This window comes from Artemia franciscana, chromosome 2 (assembly GCF_032884065.1).
Source record: "Artemia franciscana chromosome 2, ASM3288406v1, whole genome shotgun sequence".
NCBI lineage: Eukaryota > Metazoa > Arthropoda > Branchiopoda > Anostraca > Artemiidae > Artemia > Artemia franciscana.
The window spans coordinates 9,421,066-9,441,254 of NC_088864.1; the positions used below are offsets into that span (position 1 = coordinate 9,421,066).

Below are 20,189 nucleotides of genomic sequence, written 5' to 3' on the forward strand. Positions count from 1 at the left end.
GTGATGTTTATACTGTTTTGACATGCGGATGTTCTACTCTTTTAATTTTTTTAAATTTACTCTTATTCAAAATATCCATCCATCAGCCTTATTTTCCTTTTAAAGGGTTATCTATTCTTTGTTTTAGGTTCCTGAATCTAAGATTTTGTTATTAGTTTCTCCTCTAGTGTATTTGAAAGCCAGAAAGAATCCAACAGAAGTTAAGGGAATGAAAAGAGCACATATTAAGGATGCTGTGGCTCTTTGTGATTTTCTGGCCAAACTGGAGACAGAGGTATTTTCATAAATATTATGTTATCATTCAAGCTTATTTGTTATATTAATTTTATTAAGAATTTTGAAAAATGAAGATAATATAATAGGTAAAAATTGCTTAATAGAAAATCTTACAAAGAAAGTCTAAATCTTAAGCTGCGCTGTGAAACGGAAGGCAGTGAGATTTACTAATTATTGGTTCCCAAAAATTGACTTTTAGCTAGATTTTAGAAAATCTTGGAAACTTGCCTAGTTCTATTTCAAGGAACAGAAAGTTTGACGAAGTTGCCACAAGACATTTCCAAATGAAAACGTTGGGCGCTAATCAAAAGTTAATTCTCTTTTTAAGCTACCAACAAGACTCTAGGGCCACTAGGCCCCCTCTCAGGCCTTTTATTTCACAAACGCATTTAATAAAAATTTTGAGGTAGCCATTTGTTTCAGCATACTTGAAAGGTCCAAAAACTATACCTCTTGGAAAGACATGACACCCCCACAGCCTCTGGGGAAAGGGCTGTAAGTTATGGATATTGCCCGTTGTTTACATATAGTATTTTCTATTAGGAAACGTACGGACATTTTCTGGGGGGGTGTTATCAGGGCTGGAGGCAATTTTCAGGGGGAAACTTTCTATGGGGGAGGGATGAAACTTCCCAGCCTGATTTGAAAATGATTAGAAAAAAAAACAAGCATTTTAACTGAAGATAGGGAGCAACATTAAAACTTAAGATGAAGAAAAATTATTGTGTATGTGAGGGGGGTTGCCCTCTCTTTAGTCCCTCGTTCTTTACGCTAAAGTTTGACAATTGTTTTCCCAATTCTTTAAAAACGACTTAAAACTTTACGACTTTAAAAATTTTAGAGTTGTGATCGCGGGACTAGGGAGGGAGGAGCCCCCATCATATGAAATAAATTTTTCGTCTGTTTTAAGTTTTAATGTTGCTCCTTACTTCCAGTTGAAAAAAAAAACTTTTCTAAAATTTAATTTAAGCTTAAAAAGAAAAGATATCACTATCAATGAATAAGTGAAGCCCAAAGCGAAAAAAAAAATCATATTGGATGATGAAGTAATCTTAAAACGAATAGAAATTATTAAGCCTTCTAAAGGCCAGTGTGATATCTGAATTTTAGTGAAAACAATTTTTTTTTTGTTCAGTGAATTTTTGTTGATAGTAAAAGAAAAAACAGCAAAAATATAGGCTTATCCAGGGTTACGAATAAGAGTGGTGCACCATTCCCCCCTGCCTCTCTCTCAAACCTTCTATAGGGCTTGAATGGGTTTTGCATGTCATTGATAACAGTCTGTATTTCGAACAGAGTTGGTTTTATTTGTCAAAAAATCGATAATAGTAGCAAAAAAAAACCATAATTACCAAGATATCAAAAAGAGCTGTTGAAAGTAGACTCTCTATTTAATATATGATTCAATTCATTCATGGAAGTCTAAGCTGCGTCTTATTAACATTATAAAATATATTTCGTTTTCAGTCAAGCTTGAATAACGCTCTGACGTAAGAAGGCTAATAGGGCTTTAGCCCTACCTCTGTTTGTTGTGATTTCAGTTCATTTTAATTTTGACTTAATTCATTGTAATTTCTGTTTGTTTTTGGTCTAGTTTGTTTATTGACATCTGCTTGCTACAAATTCGAATTATATGACTTTATTTCTGCTCTTAACTCTTTTTTCTCTTAAAAGCTTCTGTTGCAGGTTTAAACTTTGTTTTAATTGATTTCTGTTTGTTTTTAACTGACACCACTTTCATATATTTGTATTGTTTGTATGGAATTTTGTGAAGTATTTGTAATGTTTGCTTTGGTTTTTCGCTTAAAAATAATATTTTATTTTTCTTTTTGTATTTTGGAAAATTTTTACAATTAGTTTTAATAACAATTTATATCCGTTTATCTATCCGTTCATACATCATTCCTAGGGCAGAACATAGGTAGATAGTCATACAACTAATGGATGAAAGATCGGATTGATTTTGGATTGATGCACGACGGCCCTCTTTCCCTTTTTTTTGAAAATCACACAAATTTTCTTAGGCCCATAGCTTTTGATGGGTAAAACTAAACTCATATATGAGTTTCAGCCTAGAATCAGCATAATAAGCCAGTTCTTTTCATATATCTCTTGGTATCAAAATTTCGATTTTTAGAGTTTTGGTTACTATTGAGCCGGGTTGCTCCTTACTTACGGTTCGTTACCACGAACTGTTTGATTAGCAATCAAAGTCCAAGCAGAGATCATTGAAATATTAGTCGTTTTTTCTGCATTACCAAAATTATTGTATTCATAAACTTTACAATTTCATGAAGTGTAATTAAACAGATAGAAAAGGTTTCTCAACTAAAGTAAGGAGCAAGTTTAAAACTTGAAACAAATATGAATTACTTTGTATATAAGGAGGACTGCTCTCCTTCTCAAAACCTTGCTCATTAAAAAATCATTTTTAGTGCTTTGAATTTTTTTTCCAATTTTAAATTTTCTTAAAAATTTGGAAAAAAAACAAAATTTCACAGTAAAAAGTAAGGAGCTAAGGAGGAGACAGCCCTCTTGAAACAAAGAATAGTCTGTTCAAATAGGTCTCAAATCTGTCCATTGCTTTCAGTTGAAAAGCTCTTTTTTATCCGATTCATACTCAGGCCTAACAAAGATATAATTTGAGGTTCAGGTCCGTTAAATCCCTGGTTAATTGCTTTTGAAATTTATAAGACAATAGTTATACGTTGATTAGTACCGTCCTACGTTTCAATTTGCAATTTCAATTTTTGATAAAATTTGAATATACTTAAAAACTGGCGATGAATAGTAATACTGGTGAAAAGTCCTTGTTAATATTACTACTAAAGAATTTCGGTTGGATGAAAAGGAGTATTACTGTTTGTGTGGATGGAAGTTCTGTGAGACTTTTGATCTTCTACATAACTGAAGCCAGCACAACCTCTATAATAGGATTTTCTTATCGATAAAGACACTACATACATTTCTTTAAATACATTATAGTACTTCACATAAATAGAAAAAGAAAAATATTACCCTTTAAAATTGCTGAAAACGAAGTTCCTAGCAGTATTTGCCATCCCAAAAATTTCATGGCGGGGCCTGCCTTGAATTTTCCACCTCTGTGCTGGTAGATATTAGCAGTATGGAATTTATTTATTTTAGTTATTTTTCATTTATTTTAATTAATTTCCACTCCCCCTTACATCTTTCAAAGTTTATCTGAAGCCTCATGAAAATTAAGCAGTTTGTCCGTTAAAATATATTTTGTAGGAATCTACCCAATCCCCACCTAAACAATGACTCACCACCACCCCCCCTCATTATAGTTGAAACGCATTTAAAGATCACCAAACGTAGCCTAATTTCATATAAAGCGAATCAATTCGGTCAAATCCAGTACTGTCACCGTGTGGCATTACTTCTTTAGTAATTGGGAAGCCTAAAATATAGTTATTGATGTTTTTAAATCAATTTGCTTCTCAGGATTTTAAATTGATTGCAAATTCGTCTTCTTTGAGGTAAAGTCGTAGTTTGGTGCCCTAAACCACCTAAACTATCACCCAGCCACCACTGTTATTTTGACATCTGGCCCACCCTGGAATATTTTCCGCCAGTGCCTTTGATAAATGACTGGAAATTTCAGACAGTACGTTCATCTTAGGCTGCCCATAGTTTTCAATATGAAAAGTTTCAAGTGTTTTAAAACTATCATACTTGCCACTATCAATGCAACTTTTCCGCAGCATAAGCTTCTTTATGAGCGCTCCAATTTTTATCGTGAACTGCAGAAGTGTCTGATCCATTGGAAGCTTGCAAATACAAATTGAGTTCGTTAAATTTGGAAAAGCTATCCGCATATAAAAATAAAAATTCAAGTTTTTTCATTTGAAAATAAGGAGTAACATTAAAACTTAAAACGAACAGACATGATGACATATATGAGAAGGGTCATCCCCTCGACAATACCTTACTCTTTACGCTAAAGTTCGAATTTCATCCCAATCCTTTAAGAATGACTTCTGAACTACAAATGCCGTTTAATTAGCATAAAAGCTCTTTCAAAAGTACTAAAGTTTTAAGTTTAAAGTTTGCCCCTTACTTTCAGTTAAAAAAACTTGTTTTTTTACTTAATTTCTGATTTCGTTTTTAAATAATACTGGAAAATCTGGCTCCCCCTCCATGGAAAATTCCCTTTCCTCTTAAAAAATTACTCCGTGGAAAAGTCATAACCCCCCTTCCACCAGAAAAACCCCAAATGAAAATGTCCGTATTCTTCCCAATAACCAATGCTATATGTAAATAATGGGCAAAGTTCATATCTTGCAGCCCTTCCCCCGGGGACTATGGGAGTGAAGTCTTCTTCATAGACCTAGTTATTAGGTTTTTAGATTGTGCTGAAAAATGGCTATCTCAAAATTTTGTCTGGGTGACTTTGGAGAAAAATGAGCGTGAAAGGGAGGTAGCTGCCCTCCAATGTTTTTGGTCACTGAAAAAAGGCACTAGAACTTTTGATTTCCGATCAAATGAGCCCTCTTCCGATCTTCTACAATCAATAGGTCGATATGATCACCCCTAGGAAAAAGAAAACAAACAAATTATCACTCATTTGTTATCTTTGTTCCGACAAAAAAAAATGCAAAATTCCAAATTTTTGCATAGGAGCTTAAAACCTCTACAACAGGGTTCTTTGGTATGCTGAATCTGATGGTGTGATTTTCATTAAGATCACATAATGTTTTGGGAATGTTTTTCCCCTTTTTCAAAAATTAAGAAAATTTTCTTAGGCCCGTCACTTTTGATGGGTACCATTACATTTGACGAATGTTACACATTTGAATAAGCATCAAAATTCGGTTCTTTTGATATATCTATTTTTATCACGAATTTATTTTTAGATTTTCTATCACTATTGAGCCGTATCGCTCCTTAATTACAGTTCGTTACCACGAACTGTTTAATTGTCACTTAAATACACATTTTCACTAATCGTGCCAGTACTTTTCCCCTGGATAGCCATCGAACTTTGTATGCAGAAGAGGAGATGTATCGCGGCTACACATTTCTTCAGACAGTTTTTGAAATAGGCGGGCTTGTAAAAGTTTTGTTTTAACATGATATACAATTGTCGCTGCTGTATCAAGTACTGTTTTGGTATCACCGGTAATGTTTTGGAAACCATTGCTTCTCTATATAGGCTACAATACGTCCGTAAAGTATACGAACAAACCACACTGCTATTTTTCCCACACACAGCCCTTGTACCCTAAGTGCATATACCGACACCCTTTTTCCATGGGAACACAGATAATTTATATGGAACTAATTTCGATTGAAATTTACATCAGCAGTTCCACGACTTATTGGCTTGCAGAACAAGATATTTTCATGGACGTCGTTCTGCCTTATATAATGCACAAAAACAAGCAGATGAGATAGACCATGCACGTCGGTTTGACTCATCTAAATGTAGGGTTTAATATTTACTACTTGTTTTCTCTAATATAGCAAAAATGTGGGTCCTAAGATTAGAAATTTTATTAGATGGGTTTGAGCCCAGTTAACTTTGGAAGCCACTGCCCCTTCATACTACCTTCTATATACTACCTTGAAACTTTAAACTGTAAGTATACGTAAACTATAAACTGTAAGTAAACATAAACTTTAAGTGTCAAAAAAGTCTATTGAACAAAAAACGGTATTTATGTATTTATTCGGAGCAAAAATTGGTCATTCCCTTCCCTCTTTTCCCAATGCAAAATTTTCAATTTCCTTGTCCAAGGATTCCACCTTCTATTCTCCAACAGTGTATGAGCTGCAACTCCATCCCCCACGCCGTACCCAAGATATTGCTGACATCGTATTTCTAAGATCAGAATACAAATAGAGTCTTTGGTTTACCTCCTCCCCCCAAGTCAAAACTACAAACCCACTTGACCTTCAAATAATCCCTCAAAGTTTCAACTCGATCCTTTTAGCCATTCCCAAGATATTATAAATAATTTAAAAAATCGGATGCACATAGTTTTCCTTTAATCTATTCAGGAATGCATGTTGTTTTTGGAGTACACATATGAGAAACTCTGTTAACCTTTGCCTACCGAACATGCGGAAGACCTCAATCCAAACGCAAAACTTTGACTCTTAAAAAGGGTACAGAACGTTTCACATCCCATTTCAATGAACCATTTCTACACTGTTATGGAGGAAGGCTGATTGATCGTTTCTGGGTGGTCAGCCTCCAGACTCCCCGATTCAGGTTGGTTCTGCCCCTGTTTATGCTTTTACGTCGTTTAAGCACCATGGGCTCCATTGGTTGCATTAATTCATGGAACGAAATTACTGATTATTTTTAACGTTTATGCTCCTCTTATTGTATTTTGTATGTATTCAAATAAATTGTATGGTTCAAATAAATTATTTTTAACATTATTGTTTGCTTTAAGCAATAAAACTTTCAGTACAAATTTTACTTAGCCAAAATAAAAAAAAAATAATAATAAAAAAGATAAAAGAAAAATCTAAATGTACTATAAAAATTAAATTGACCCCAATCAATTCTGCACGTAAAGAGGAGAAAAAACAACAAAGTTGTACTCTATATCCCATTTTAAACTTTCAGGTAAAGGAAGGTCTGTATTGGGATGAAATTAAAGCCTCCAAGGTACTTGAGAAGTACCGAAGTGAGCAAGCGTTAAACCAAGGTCCAAGCTTCGGAACCATTGCTGGTTTTGGCTCAAACTCTGCTATTATCCACTACGAACCTTCAACTACTACAAACAAAGCAATTACAAGGAATGGAACTTTTCTTCTCGATTCGGGGGGACAATACTTAGGTAAGAGTCAAAGTTTACCTTTAAAAATTTGTTACATAGCCGTGTGGTTAGCTTGCTAGATTTGAGAACCTTTGTCCGTGAGAACAGGGGTTCGAGTCCTTGTGTCACTGGATATTTGTTTTAAGCGGGGGTCAGTGGTCTGACTCTGTGAGCTCAGCCAGACTCAACCCGGCTCTAAATGGGTACATGGAGAAGTCTGGGGAAGGTAAACGGGAAGGGTGTGCTAAAGCGCAGGATGGCTGGCATCCGATCCTCATAATATTACTTAAATTATTTCTTCGAGAAGGATCTAAGAAAATTGGATAAATACGTAAATTTAATCAACTAATCTTCATTTATATTCCTAATCTGAAAACCCTCTAAATTAATTTTCATAAATTAAATTTGGAAAATAGATTGAACTGAATTTTGGCTTTTGGGTAATAGAAAAATTTTCTTTTTTTGTTTATGTGTTAAAATCGTAGGACAGCAATAAAAAATGGCATGCTTAAACCTTAAAGTGGAATTGTGCAAGGGAGACCATCGGAGCGTAATTCCCCAACATACGAAGTTTGTTTGAAAAAATTATAGGTGTTCTGAATTTTAAAGGAATTCTATGATGGATAATTCTTGTATTCCGTAATTTAGTAGCTTTATATAATAAAATATATGTATCTTTCTTTGATAAACCATACACTGCGAGAATGAAGATAAATGTAAATAAAAATTATAAATTACAAATTAATTAGGAATTATTTATCAATAATCAGAAATCATTATTAATTAGAAATTACTAATGGTTTCAAAAATAAATGAACATTAAATGTTTTAAAATAGCTTTTCATCCTCAACGCCCCGCTCTTTACGCTAAAGTTTGACTCTTTCTCTTAACTCTACACTTTAAAACAGTAAAAAGCTTTAGCGTAAAGAACAGGGCGTTGAGGAGGAAAAGCCCCTTTCATATACGGAGTAATTTCTGTTCGTTTTAAGTTTTAATGTCGCTCCTTACTTTCATTTAAAAAAAACTTGCTTTTTTACTTAATTTCTGGACGTTTTTGTATTAACGCATGTTTTGATCTTGGCTCTCCGCACATAAATAGTTAAAACAAAATTTGCACATTAATTTTTTGGGGCTAAATGGCTTTTTCATAGTTTTAATCGGAAGATTTTGAGAAAAAAGGAGCGAGGGAGGAGGCCTAGCTGCCCTCCAATTTTTTGATTACTTAAAAAGGCAACTATAACTTATAATTTTTTACGAACGTTTACATAAGTAAAAAATATACGTAACCTAGGAATTAAATTACGTAGCGAACTTCTATATTCGTATGTTCTTATTGCGTGTATGAGGGGGCTCACCCCTCTTCGATACCTTGCTCTTTACATTAAAGCTTAAATTTTGTCCCAATTCCTTAAGAATGACCCCTGAATCACAAAGGCCGTAGAATAAATAGTTGAAATTCTCATTCATCCTCAGGTGATTCGATTTCGTCTCAAGTTGTTTTTTGAAGATTTCCATTTCCATGTTCCTGGACAACACTTTGCAAATGATTCACACATCACATCCAGCAGCTAGAGTTTTGCCTCCAAAATGAGGTAAAATATAGGCGCTTCATCCGTAAGGAAAATATCAACTTGAGCTAATTCTATAGCTTTGTTTGAACCAGGTTTTATGCAAGAAATTGAGTCTGGTGAAAGCAAATCTCATTGGCGAAATGTCTTCTGTGTAATAGAGTTGATGCAATTCCAGTAAACTCAATATGGTTTATTTTGTGATTCTGACCAAAAAGAACGTTATTCAACGTTTTTATCGATACCGATCTATGAACAAGACATTTTTTTTCAATATAGTTGGAATCATTGGCTGCACGTAAAATATTGTTCACAATTGCTATCTGTTTCTCCAGCAGAAGTCGATACATATGTTCTCTAGTTGCAGTTGACTCGCCAGAATCTTGAATGTCCATGTTTATTGTTCGTGGGGCAAATTTTCTAGGGCGTAAGTCAATATAATAAATTGTAAAGACATATTTTATATTATTACAAGCACAATATGTCTTTAAAATTCGATATGCCGACTTGCGGTCGTCGCAATTAGTTCATCATTGATGATGGGTGTTTTTTCCCGAAATGTTTGACGACTTATTTATTAAAATAATGATCATTATCAAAATTAGTCTTTTACTTGTTGATTCCTCGTTTAATCCATCAGTCTTCACATTCTATGCAAGACTATTAAATATTCTACATCATTATTGTATGATGAACAGGCCTACGGATTGTGCTGGGTACACGGCTGACTGATCGTATCTCAAACAGTAGACTGTACGAAAAGTGTGGTTCAATCCCGCTGTCTAGGGCTATAATGAGTGAAAGGTTGAGATGGTTAGGGCACGTTCTGCGGATGCAAAATGATATATTGCCGAAGATTGTCCTATTCGGCCGACTGTCTTGGGCAAAATGGGAGGCAGGTCGTCCTCGTCTGGGGTGGGAGGATGTCATAAAGAAAGATTTAAAGGAAATAGAAACTTTTTAAGAGGGCGTAAGGAGGGAGGCATTGAATAGATTGGGATAGAGGAGGAGCGTGCGTAGCTGTGTTGTCCTAAGGCGGCTTGTTACTGCGGTGAGTTGTTAGTAGTAGTAATAGTAGTATTATTGTATGTAAGTTCGCATAACATAGTAAAGAAAGTTGCAAATTAAGAACGTCGAAGTTTGAAATTACGAAATTTTTTATTAAAGTCAGAATAAAGGTGATACAAAACGTATCTTAAATCTAATGGAAAGGAAGAACCTGGTGTGCTTCTGCCAATTTAGTAATTTTTGATTCTACATTCGAAGGCAGTAATCTTAATTCACCGCAATCGACTGTTTGCAATCAGTTTCCTTTTTTTTGTTAATAGATTGATTACCGCACTGAACCCACGTACTACTAAGTATGATGACGGAAATGCGATCAACAATTTTTGAATGACAGCCCAAATTTGTAGATACGTCTTAGGGATTAGTAGATTAGTCCCTTTTAAATTTAAATTTGAATTCATAATTTGTAGCTACTTTCATCAATTCTTCTTGAAACTGTGGAGAATCTTCTGTATCAAACAGTTTGCGGTAACGAACTGTAAGTAAGAAGCGACCCAGATCAATAGTGACCAAAGCTCTAAAAAACGGAATTTTGATACCAATAAATACTTCAAAAGAATTGGATCCTTATGCTGATTTTAAATATATAAGTTTCATCAAGTTTAGTCCTACTCATTAAAAGTTACAAGCCTGAGAAAATTTGCCTTATTTTCGAAAAAAGGACAAAACACCCCCTAAATGGCATAGAACGAAAATTACACCTTTAGATTCAGCGCATCAGAGAACCCTAGTGTAGAGGTTTCAAGCTCATATCTACAAAAACATGGAATTTAGTGTTTTGTAGTAGTAACAGTTTGTGGTAGCGTGGTAACTGTAGTAAGGAGCAACCTAGCTCAATAGTAACCGAAACTCTAAAAAGATAAATTTTGATACCAATAGTTACATCAAAAGAATTGCATTTTGATGCTGATTTTAAATAAGCTGCATCAAGTTTAGTTTTACCCATAAAAGTTAAGAGCCTGAGAAAATTTTTCTTATTTTAGAAAATAGGGGGAAGCATCCCCTGAAAGTCATGAAATCTTATCAAAAATCAAACCATCAGATTCAATGTATCTGAGAACACTATTGTAGATGTTTAAAGCTCTTATCTACAAAATGTCGAATTTTGTATTTTTTTGCCAGAAGACCGGTCACGGATGCATGTTTATTTATTTCTTTGTTTTTTTCCCAGGGGTGATAGTATCGACCCAGTGGTCCTAAAATGTTGCCAGAGGGCTCATTCTAACGGAAATTAAAAGTCCTAGTGCCCCTTTTCAGTGACAAAAAATGGATGGCACCTAGGCCTCCTACTACGCTCATTTTTCCCAAAGTCACCGGATAGAAATTCTGAGGTAGTCATTTTATTCAGTATAGTCGAGAAACCTAATAACTATGTTTTTGGGGATGACCTACTCCCCAACATTCCCCATGGGAGGGGCTGGAAGGTACAGACTTTGACCAGTGTTTACATATAATAATGGTTATTGGGAAACATGCAGATGTTTTCAGGGGATTTTTTAATTGGGGAGAGGAGGGGCTGAGGGGAGGGTATTACGTGGGGGGATATTTCCATGGAGGAATTGGTCATGGGGGAAGAGAATTTCCATGCAGGGGGCGCAGGTTTTTCTACTATTATTTTAAAAAAAAAAACAATGAAAAAATAATTATGAAAAGGTTTTTTCAACTGTAAGGAGCTGCATTAAAACTTAAAACGAACAGAAACTATTACACATATAGGTTTCACCTCCTCTTAAGACCTTGTTCTTTACGTTAAAGTATTTTTATTAATTTCGACTATTGATTCTATGGTCTTTGTGATTCAGGGATCATTCTTAAGGAATTGAGACAAAATTGAAGCTATTGTGTAAAGAGCGAGCCATTGAAGAGGGGGCGAACCTCTTCATATACGTAATAGAAAAACATATCCTCCTAAACGTCCCGCTGTTTACGCTAAATTTTTATTGTTTTAAAAGTAGAGTTGAGAAAAAGAGTCAAACTTTAGCGTAAAGAGTGGGGCTTTGAGGAGGGAACAGCCCCTTTCATATACGGAGTAATTTCTGTCAGGAGGAAGATTTATGGGGCCAGGGGGCCTTAGGACCCCACTCAAGATTTTTCTGGTGCCCTCATTCGCATTCTGTTCTTTTTTTTTACTCTTTTTACGTATACTTGCCAATTTGGTCAATTATTCGCAGGTGCTTTACCCAATTAACAACAAAAAGCAAAGCTTTCCTATGAATAGAGTAAAGTTGAAACTTAAAAAGAACAAACATATTTATCTTCTGCCGGTTCAGTATATTCTTCAGTATTATCTTCAGCCGGTATCTGCAAAATTGGCATAAAATTCTCTGATTGCTGCAAAGATTTTTCTACGAACATGGAACTTTCCCCTATTTCACGAAAATGTGAAAATTTTGTTGAAGATAAAAGGGGTATCTTCAACACGTTTCATAAACTTGGTAACACAGTTATAGCTATTTGTCTATTCACAATGACATATTGAAAAGTAGCCTTGTAGCTAAAAGTTCACAATGGATAAAACTGAAAATCTGGACACGAGCATAGAACGTATAAGAGACAAAGACTGATGGCTGAATGTACAAGGGCATCAAAGGATATATCTGAATATTTTGGTAAAATATCCAAAAATACCCGGATATCGAAAAATAAGTTTTTGACTAATAATAAACCCCCTCCACCCTAAAAAATTCTTAATTTTAATTTTGTGACTGATTAAATAGCGAATTGTTCAATAGGGCTTTCATGTGAATAAATCTATCTATCTATCTATTTTAACTATATAGCTAATTTGGTTGAAAATAGATGAATGAAAGAATTAAAAGCAATTTAGGCCAGGAACAGATACGTGAGGTCGAAGGGGCGACCCTCTCCCTAAGATTATTTTGGCACACTTATTCCGTTCTTTTTCTTTCTTTTTTAATCTTTTTTTAAAATAATATTTTTTATTTGGTGCCCGTCTCAAGTCACATTGGCGCCCTTGGTTCAGCAGCTCCCTTACCCAAGATTTTGTTCTTGATCTGTTAGAGATTCAGACATGAAACAGCTCACACGATCAGTTTACGAATCATTTTGTCATAAAATTACAAGATAAACCTCGTTTTTAGGAAAAATTTATCATATAACTAAACTTGCTTGCTAAATCTTCATCTTCAGATTATGTTTTTTTGGCAGATTTTTTTATTCCCTTTCTTAAGAGCCCAGCGATTTAGGGTACGGTTTATGGGAGTTACTGATAGGGGTATGATAATGATGAGTCACGGGAGGGGAGACACATTATAAAGGGGGTTTTTGGGAAGTGTCTAGGACATTTGAGTTTGCCGTGTGGGATTTGAGAGAGCTAATTCACATGCCCTATCTTATTGAGCTGCCTGACTGTAGTAAGATGCAGGGTAGAATACTATTTTCCTAGGACGAAATCCTAGTGGAATTTCATCTATGTTATCCGAACATAATGTGGAAGTTGGAAACTACCCAGATTGATAAGGTCGACGTAGGCATGCTGATTCATAAGTATCAATTATCTCAAGCTCTATCGTCCCTGCAAGACAACTTGGAAGACGTTTGAATTTTTTTTATTGCCCTTATCTCTCTCCCTTTCGTCATTGACTACCCCAATATTACCCCCCATATTTTGTTTATTATTACCCCGAAATTATGGGGATAAATAGATAATGACCATAAAAATATCTGTTACATCATATATTATTTCGTCTACTATAGCTACAGTTTCTTTGATAGAAGCACATTTCTTGGGACCCATCTGAAAAACAGAAGTGATCACCTGCTTCAAAGCATGTGGAAAATTTCAGGCTTGCGAAACGCTCAAATTTTCAGGTTGGGAACACTTCTGGTTAACTGATACTGCATCTTCTTTTTTCGTAGATATTATGGTGCAATTGTTTCATAGATTCGAAGAGTGTTAATAATAGAAAAACAAAACGCTAAAACAAGAGTTTTCAACCACTTACCTTCCCTGGTGTTCCATTAGAAACAGATAGCTTTCAAAAACTTTCCATATTTCAAAAAATCCAGAGAACCAAACTAAACCAAATTTAAGTCCAAAAAATTTGAGAACTTCTCTGACACTTATGACATTCTAAGGGATACTTAAAATTTGCCGTAGTTGCTACCGTGTTAGTCATACAAATTTAAAATAATTTGTTCCCAGATGGGAACGCTGGACGCTACTGGGTTAAGTTAGAAATTATTATTGAACATGTTTAAACAGCATTTGACCATGTTTCGGCAAAGCTCCCTAATTTGAGATGAGGCAAAATATCCAAGACCCTCCATTTCTGAAGTGAACAATATCATCACAAAAAACGCTGTATCTCTACTTAGGATGTATTTTTGAGAACATTTTTCTTTTTTTTGACCGCTTAACGGGGAATTTTACAAAAATAAAAATGACCTAAATGGTTCTAACTACAGGAATGCTAAGAATTGATCATTTAGAACTTGATACAACGCTGGAGGTCAATATACTGATCAAACAGAATTAATGAAACGTAAGGAAGGTAGAAATGTAAGAAACGCAGAGAAAGGTATATCTGGTAGAAAATGGAACTATTCTACATTAAAATATTAAAACTTTGTGATAATGTACGTGACATGATTTCAATATGAAATATCGATTCACTAATTCACACTAATATATTATATTTTTCTGTATCATTATTAGACTTGTATAGTTTTCGAAGAAATTAGGAACTTTAAATATATTTGGGTATTAAACCCTGCTACGGTATGCTATAATATCATATTTACATTATAAGGTTTATAATAAACATCATAATGTTAATACTTTTATTTTTGAAAAAAAAATCAGTTTTGACAGTAGGGGACACGACCCATTCGATGTTTTGTTCTGGTTCCGATTAAAGAATCCTCGAAAAAAGAAGCCCTTGATACAAGTAAAAACCAAATATTCCCTTGCTTGTCATGGAACGTCTTAAAATGACATTATTTAAATATGAAATATCTATTCACTAATTCACACTAATATATTATATTTTTCTTTATGACTAATAGACTTGTATAGTTTTCGAAGAAATTAGGAACTTTAAATATATTCGGGTATTAAACCCTGCTACGGTATGGGTAGGGTTTATAATAAACATTATAATGTAAATAGTTTTATTTTTGAAAAAAAAATCAGCTTTGACAGTGGGGGACAAGACCCATTCCATGTTTTGCTCTGGTTCCGATTAAAGAATCCTCGAAAAAGAAGCCCTTGACATAAGTAAAAACCAAATATTCCCTTGCTTGTCATGGAACGTCTTAAAAACTTTTCCAGCTGCCAAAGCAACAAGGCAGAACCCCGACATTTCAAGCGCTGCTCAGATATTCTGCAGTAACAAGGTGTGTGGTTGGTTTTCAGTCTTTTTACAGAAAATGCTGGAATCTTGAAGCGCTTACAATTCGCGCTTGTCTGCTTTACAATTCTCTACCTCTTGTAAACACAGTTGTATTTCTACTCTTAGAAATTAGAGGTTTCCTCATTAATTGATTTTTTTAATCCAACTCTAAAGAAAGAAAAAATATTAGTCTGGTCTACTCATTCAGAAAGTCTCAATTAAGCCATAGTAATTTATCAAGCAGTTCGTTGTAACGAACTGCAGTAAGGAGCGACCTGCTCAATAGTAACCAAAACTCTAAAAAAAACGGAATTTTGATACCAATAGCTACATCAAAAGAATTGCATTCAAATGCTGATTTTGAATATATAAGTTTCATTAATTTTAGTCTTACCCATCAAAAGTTACGAGCCCGAGAAAATTTGCCTTATTTTAGAAAATAGGGGGAAACATCTCCTAAAAGTGGTAGAATCTTAACGAAAATCACACCATCAGATTCAGTGTGTCAGAGAACCCTACTGTAGAAGTTTCAAGCTCCTATCTATAAAAATGCGGAATTTGTATTTTTTGCCAGAAGGCAGATCACGGATGCGTGTTTATTTGTTTGTTTGTTTGTTCGCTTTTTTTTTCAGGGGTGATCGTTTTGACCCAGTGGTCCTAGGATGTTGCAACAGAGATCATTCTAACGGAAATGAAAGGTTTTAGTGCCCTTTTTAAGTGACAAACAAAATTAGAGGGCACCTAGACCCCCTCCCACGCTAATTATTTTCCCAAAGTCACCGGATCAAAATTCTGAGATAGCTGTTTTATTTAGCATAGTCGAAAAACCTTACAACTATGTCTTTGGGGTTGACTTACAACAGTTCGTGGTAACGAACTGTAGTAAGGAGCGACCCGGCTCAATAGTAACCGAAACTCTAAAAAATGGAATTTTGATACCAGTAGCTACATCAAAAGAATCGCATTTTAATGCTGATTTTAAATAGATAAGTTTCATCAAGTTTAGTCCTACCCATCCAAAGTTATGAGCCTGAGAAAATTTGCGTTATTTTAGAAAATAGGGGGAAACACCCCCTAAAAGTCATAGAATCTTAACAAAAATCACACCATCAGTTTCAACATATCAGAGAACCCTACTATAGAAGTTTCAAGCTCCTATCTACAGAATGTGGAATTCTGAATTTTTTTGCCAGAAGGCAGATTACGGATGCGTGTTTATTTGTTTGTTTGTTTGTTTTTTTGTTTTTTTTCCCAGGGGTGATCGTATCGACCCAGTTGTCCTAGAATGTTGCAAGAGGGCTCATTCTAACGGAAATAAAAAGTTGTAGTGCCCTTTTTAAGTGACCAAAAATATTGGAGGGGACCTAGGCCCCCTCCCACGCTAATTATTTTCCCAAAGTCGACGGATCAAAATTCTGAGATAGCCATTTTATTCAGCGTATTCGAAAAACCGTATAACTATGTCTTTGGGTACGACTTACTCCCCCACAGTCCCCGTGGGAGGGGCTACAAGTTACAAACTTTGACCAGGGCTTAGATATAGTAATGGTTATTGGAAAGTGGACAGGCGTTTTCAGGAGGATTTTATGGTTGGCGGGAGGGGTTGAGAAGAGGGGGATATACTGGGGGAACTTTCCATCGAGGAATTTGTCATGGGGGAAGAAAATTTCCATGAAGGGAGCGCAGGATTTACTAGTATTATTTAAAAAAAAAAGAATGAAAGAACAAATATGAAACAGTTTTTTTCAACTGGAAGTAAGGAGCAGCATTAAAACTTAAAACGAACAGAAATTATTACCCATATGAGGGGCTCACCTTCTCCTAATACATCGCTCTTTACGCTAGAGTATTTTTAGTAATTTCAACTATTTATTCTACGGCTTTTGTGATTCAGGGGTCATTCTTAATGAATTGGGACAAAATTTAAGCTTTAGTGTAAAGAGCGAGGCACTGACGAGGGGGCGAACCCCCTCATATATGTAATAAAAACATGAGAATACAAAAGTTCTTTACGTAAGCTAATTTATAAGTTACGTATAACTTTTTCTAATAAAAAGATTCGTAAAAAATTAAAAGTTCTAGTTGCCTTTTTAATTGACCAAAAAATCGGAGGGCAACTAGGCTTCCACCCCCGCTCTTTTTTTCTCAAAACCATTCGACCAAAATTATGAGAAAGCCATTTAGCCAAAAAAAAAAAAAAAATGCAAATTTCGTTTAATTATTCCTCTGCGGAGAGCCAAAATCAAAATATGCATTGATTCAAAAACGTTCAGAAATTAAATAAAAAAAAAAAGTTTTTTTAACTGAAAGTAAGGAGCGACATTAAAACTTAAAACGTACAGAAATTACTTTGTTTATGAAAGGGACTTCTTCCTCATCAACGTCCCGCTCTTTACGCTAAAGTTTTTTACTGTTTTAAAAAAAGAGTTGAGAGAAAGAGTCAAACTTTAGCGTAAAGAGGGGGGCGTTGATGAGGAAGCAGCCTCTTTCATATACAAAGTAATTTCTGTTCGTTTTAAGTTTTAATGTCGCTCCTTACTTTCTGTTAAAAAAACTTGTTTTTTTATTTAATTACAAACTTAGACCAGTGCTTACATATAGTAATGGTTATTGGGAAGTGTACTGACGTTTTCAAGGGAATGTTCTGGTTCGGAATTTGTCACTGGGGAAGAAAATTTCCATGAAGGGAGTGCAGGATTTTCTAGCATTATTTAAAATTAACAATGAAAAAATAAATACAAAAAAGTTTTTTCAACTGAAAGTAAGAAGCAGCATTAAAACTTAAAACAAACAGAGATTATTACACATATGAGGGTTTCATCTCCTCCTTATACTTCGCTCTTTACACTAAAGTATTTTTAGTAATTTCTTTCCCAGGAGTGAACTTGTCGACCCAGTGAAAATAGAATTTCGAGAGAGGGCTCATTCGAACGGAAATCAAAAATTTTAGTGCCCTATTTAAGTGACAAAAAAACTGGTGGCAGCTAGGCCCCCCTTACGCTTTCTTTTCCTATTAGATAGCCATTTTGTTCAATATAGTTGAAATACCTAATAACTATGTCTTTGAGGACGACTTAATCCCTCACAGTCCCTGGAGGTAAGGCTGCACGCTGTGAACTTTGCCCATTGTTTATATATAGCCTAGCATTGGTTATTGGGAAGTATATAGACTTTTCAGGGGGTATTTTTTTTGGTTTGGGGGTTCCGGAAGAGACGGTTTCGTGGGAGGACCTCTCTGTGGAGGAATTCTTCATGGAGGAAGAGAATTTTCATGAAGGTGGATTTCCCAGTATTAGGTAAAAAACAATCAGAAATTAAATAAAGAACAAGTTATCTTTAACTGAAGGTAAGGAGTAAAATAAGGAGTGTGGAATTTACGAGGGGGGTGAGCCCCCTCATACTATGTATATGAAAATGTTCACCCTATTCTAATTTTTCTAAATAATGGTCGATATAAGCAATAATTTGTTTGTGTTATTTTCCAGCTAATCTTACCATTTAATTTCACCTTCAGCAGCTTCAAAACTATGAATTTTATGTGATAATTAAATATTAAGAAAAACAAGTTTTTCTAACTGAAAGTAAGGAGCGAAATTAAAACTTAAAACGAACAGAAATTACTTTGTATATGAAAGGGGCTGCTTCCTCATCAACGCCCCGCTCTTTCCGCTAAAGTTCGACTCTTTCTCTCAACTCTTCTTTTTAAAACAGTAAAAAACTTCAGCGTGAAGAGCAGGGCGCTGATGAGGAAGCAGCCCTTTTCATATATGAAGTAATTTCTGTTCGTTTTAAGTTTTAATGTCGCTCCTTACTTTCAGTTAAAAAAAACTTGTTTTTTTTATATTTAATTTCTGAACGTTTTTGAATCAATGCATGTTTTGATTTTGGCTCTCAGCAGAGGAATAATTAAAATGAAATTTGCATATTTATTTTTTGAGCTAAATGGCTCTCATAGTTTTGATCGAATGATTTTGAGAAAAAAAGGAGCGGGGGAGGAAGCCTAGTTGCCCTCCGATTTTTGGTTACTTAAAAAGGCAACTAGAACTTTTAATTTTTTACGAATGTTTTTATTAGTAAAAGACATACGTAACTTATAAATTAGCTTACGTAACGAACTTTTGTATTCTTATGTTTTTATTGAATATATGAGGGGGTTCACCCCCTTGTCAGTACCTCGCTCTTTACACTAAAAATAAACTACTAAAAATACTTTAGCATAAAGAGCGAGGTATTAGTAGGAGGTGAGCCCCTCATATGCGTAATAATTTATGTTCGTTTTAAGTTTTAATGCTTCTCCTTACTTCGAGTTGAAAAAACTTTTCATATATATTTTTCCATTGTTTTGTTTTTAAATAGTGCTAGAAAAATCCTGCGCTCCCTTCATAAAAATTTTCTTCCCCCATGACAAATTTCTCGATGGAAAGTTCCCCCAACATATCCCCCTCTTCTCAACCCCTCCCACCAACCACAAAATCCCCCTGAAAACGTCTGTACACTTCCCAATAACCATTACTATATGTAAGCACTGGTCAAAGTTTGTAGCTTGTAGCCCCTCCCACGGGGACTGTGGGTGAGTAAGTCGTCCCTAAAGACATAGTTATAAGGTTTTTTGACTATTCTAAATAAAATGACTATCTCAGAATTTTGATCAGTTGACTTTGGTAAAATAATTAGCGTGGGAGGGGGCCTTTGTGCCCTCCAATTTTTTTGGTCACTTAAAAAGGGTGCTAGAACTCTTCATTTGCGTTTGAATTTGCCCTCTCGCAACATTCTAGGATCACTGGGTCGGTACGATCACCCCTCGGAAAAAAACAAACAAAAAAAACAAAAAAAAACAAACAAACAAATAAACACGCATCCGTCATCGTGATTTTCGTCTTCTGGCAAAAAATACAAAATTTCACATTTTTGTAGATATATAATATTCACATTTTGTAGATGTTGAAACTTCTACAGTATGGTTCTCTGATATGCTGAATCTGATGATGTCATTTGTGTTAAGATTCTATGACTTTTACGGGGTCTTTCCCCCTATTTTCTAAAATAAGGCAAATTTTCTCAGGCTCGTAACTTATGATGGGTAATACTAAACATGTTGAAACTTATATATTTAAAATCAGCATTA

The 20,189-nt window shown here is 34.8% G+C and overlaps 1 protein-coding gene across 3 annotated transcripts in view; it reads left to right on the forward strand.

The window, feature by feature from the left end:
- The window catches only part of LOC136037112 (xaa-Pro aminopeptidase ApepP-like), a 135,891-nt gene that overhangs the window by 31,674 nt on the left and 84,028 nt on the right, over positions 1-20,189 (forward strand). For all 3 annotated transcript variants that reach the window (XM_065719587.1, XM_065719597.1, XM_065719605.1), the window contains exons 8-9: positions 128-274; positions 6,881-7,094. In XM_065719587.1, the coding sequence (XP_065575659.1) occupies positions 128-274; positions 6,881-7,094 (361 nt within the window). The remainder of the gene's footprint in view (positions 1-127; positions 275-6,880; positions 7,095-20,189) is intronic.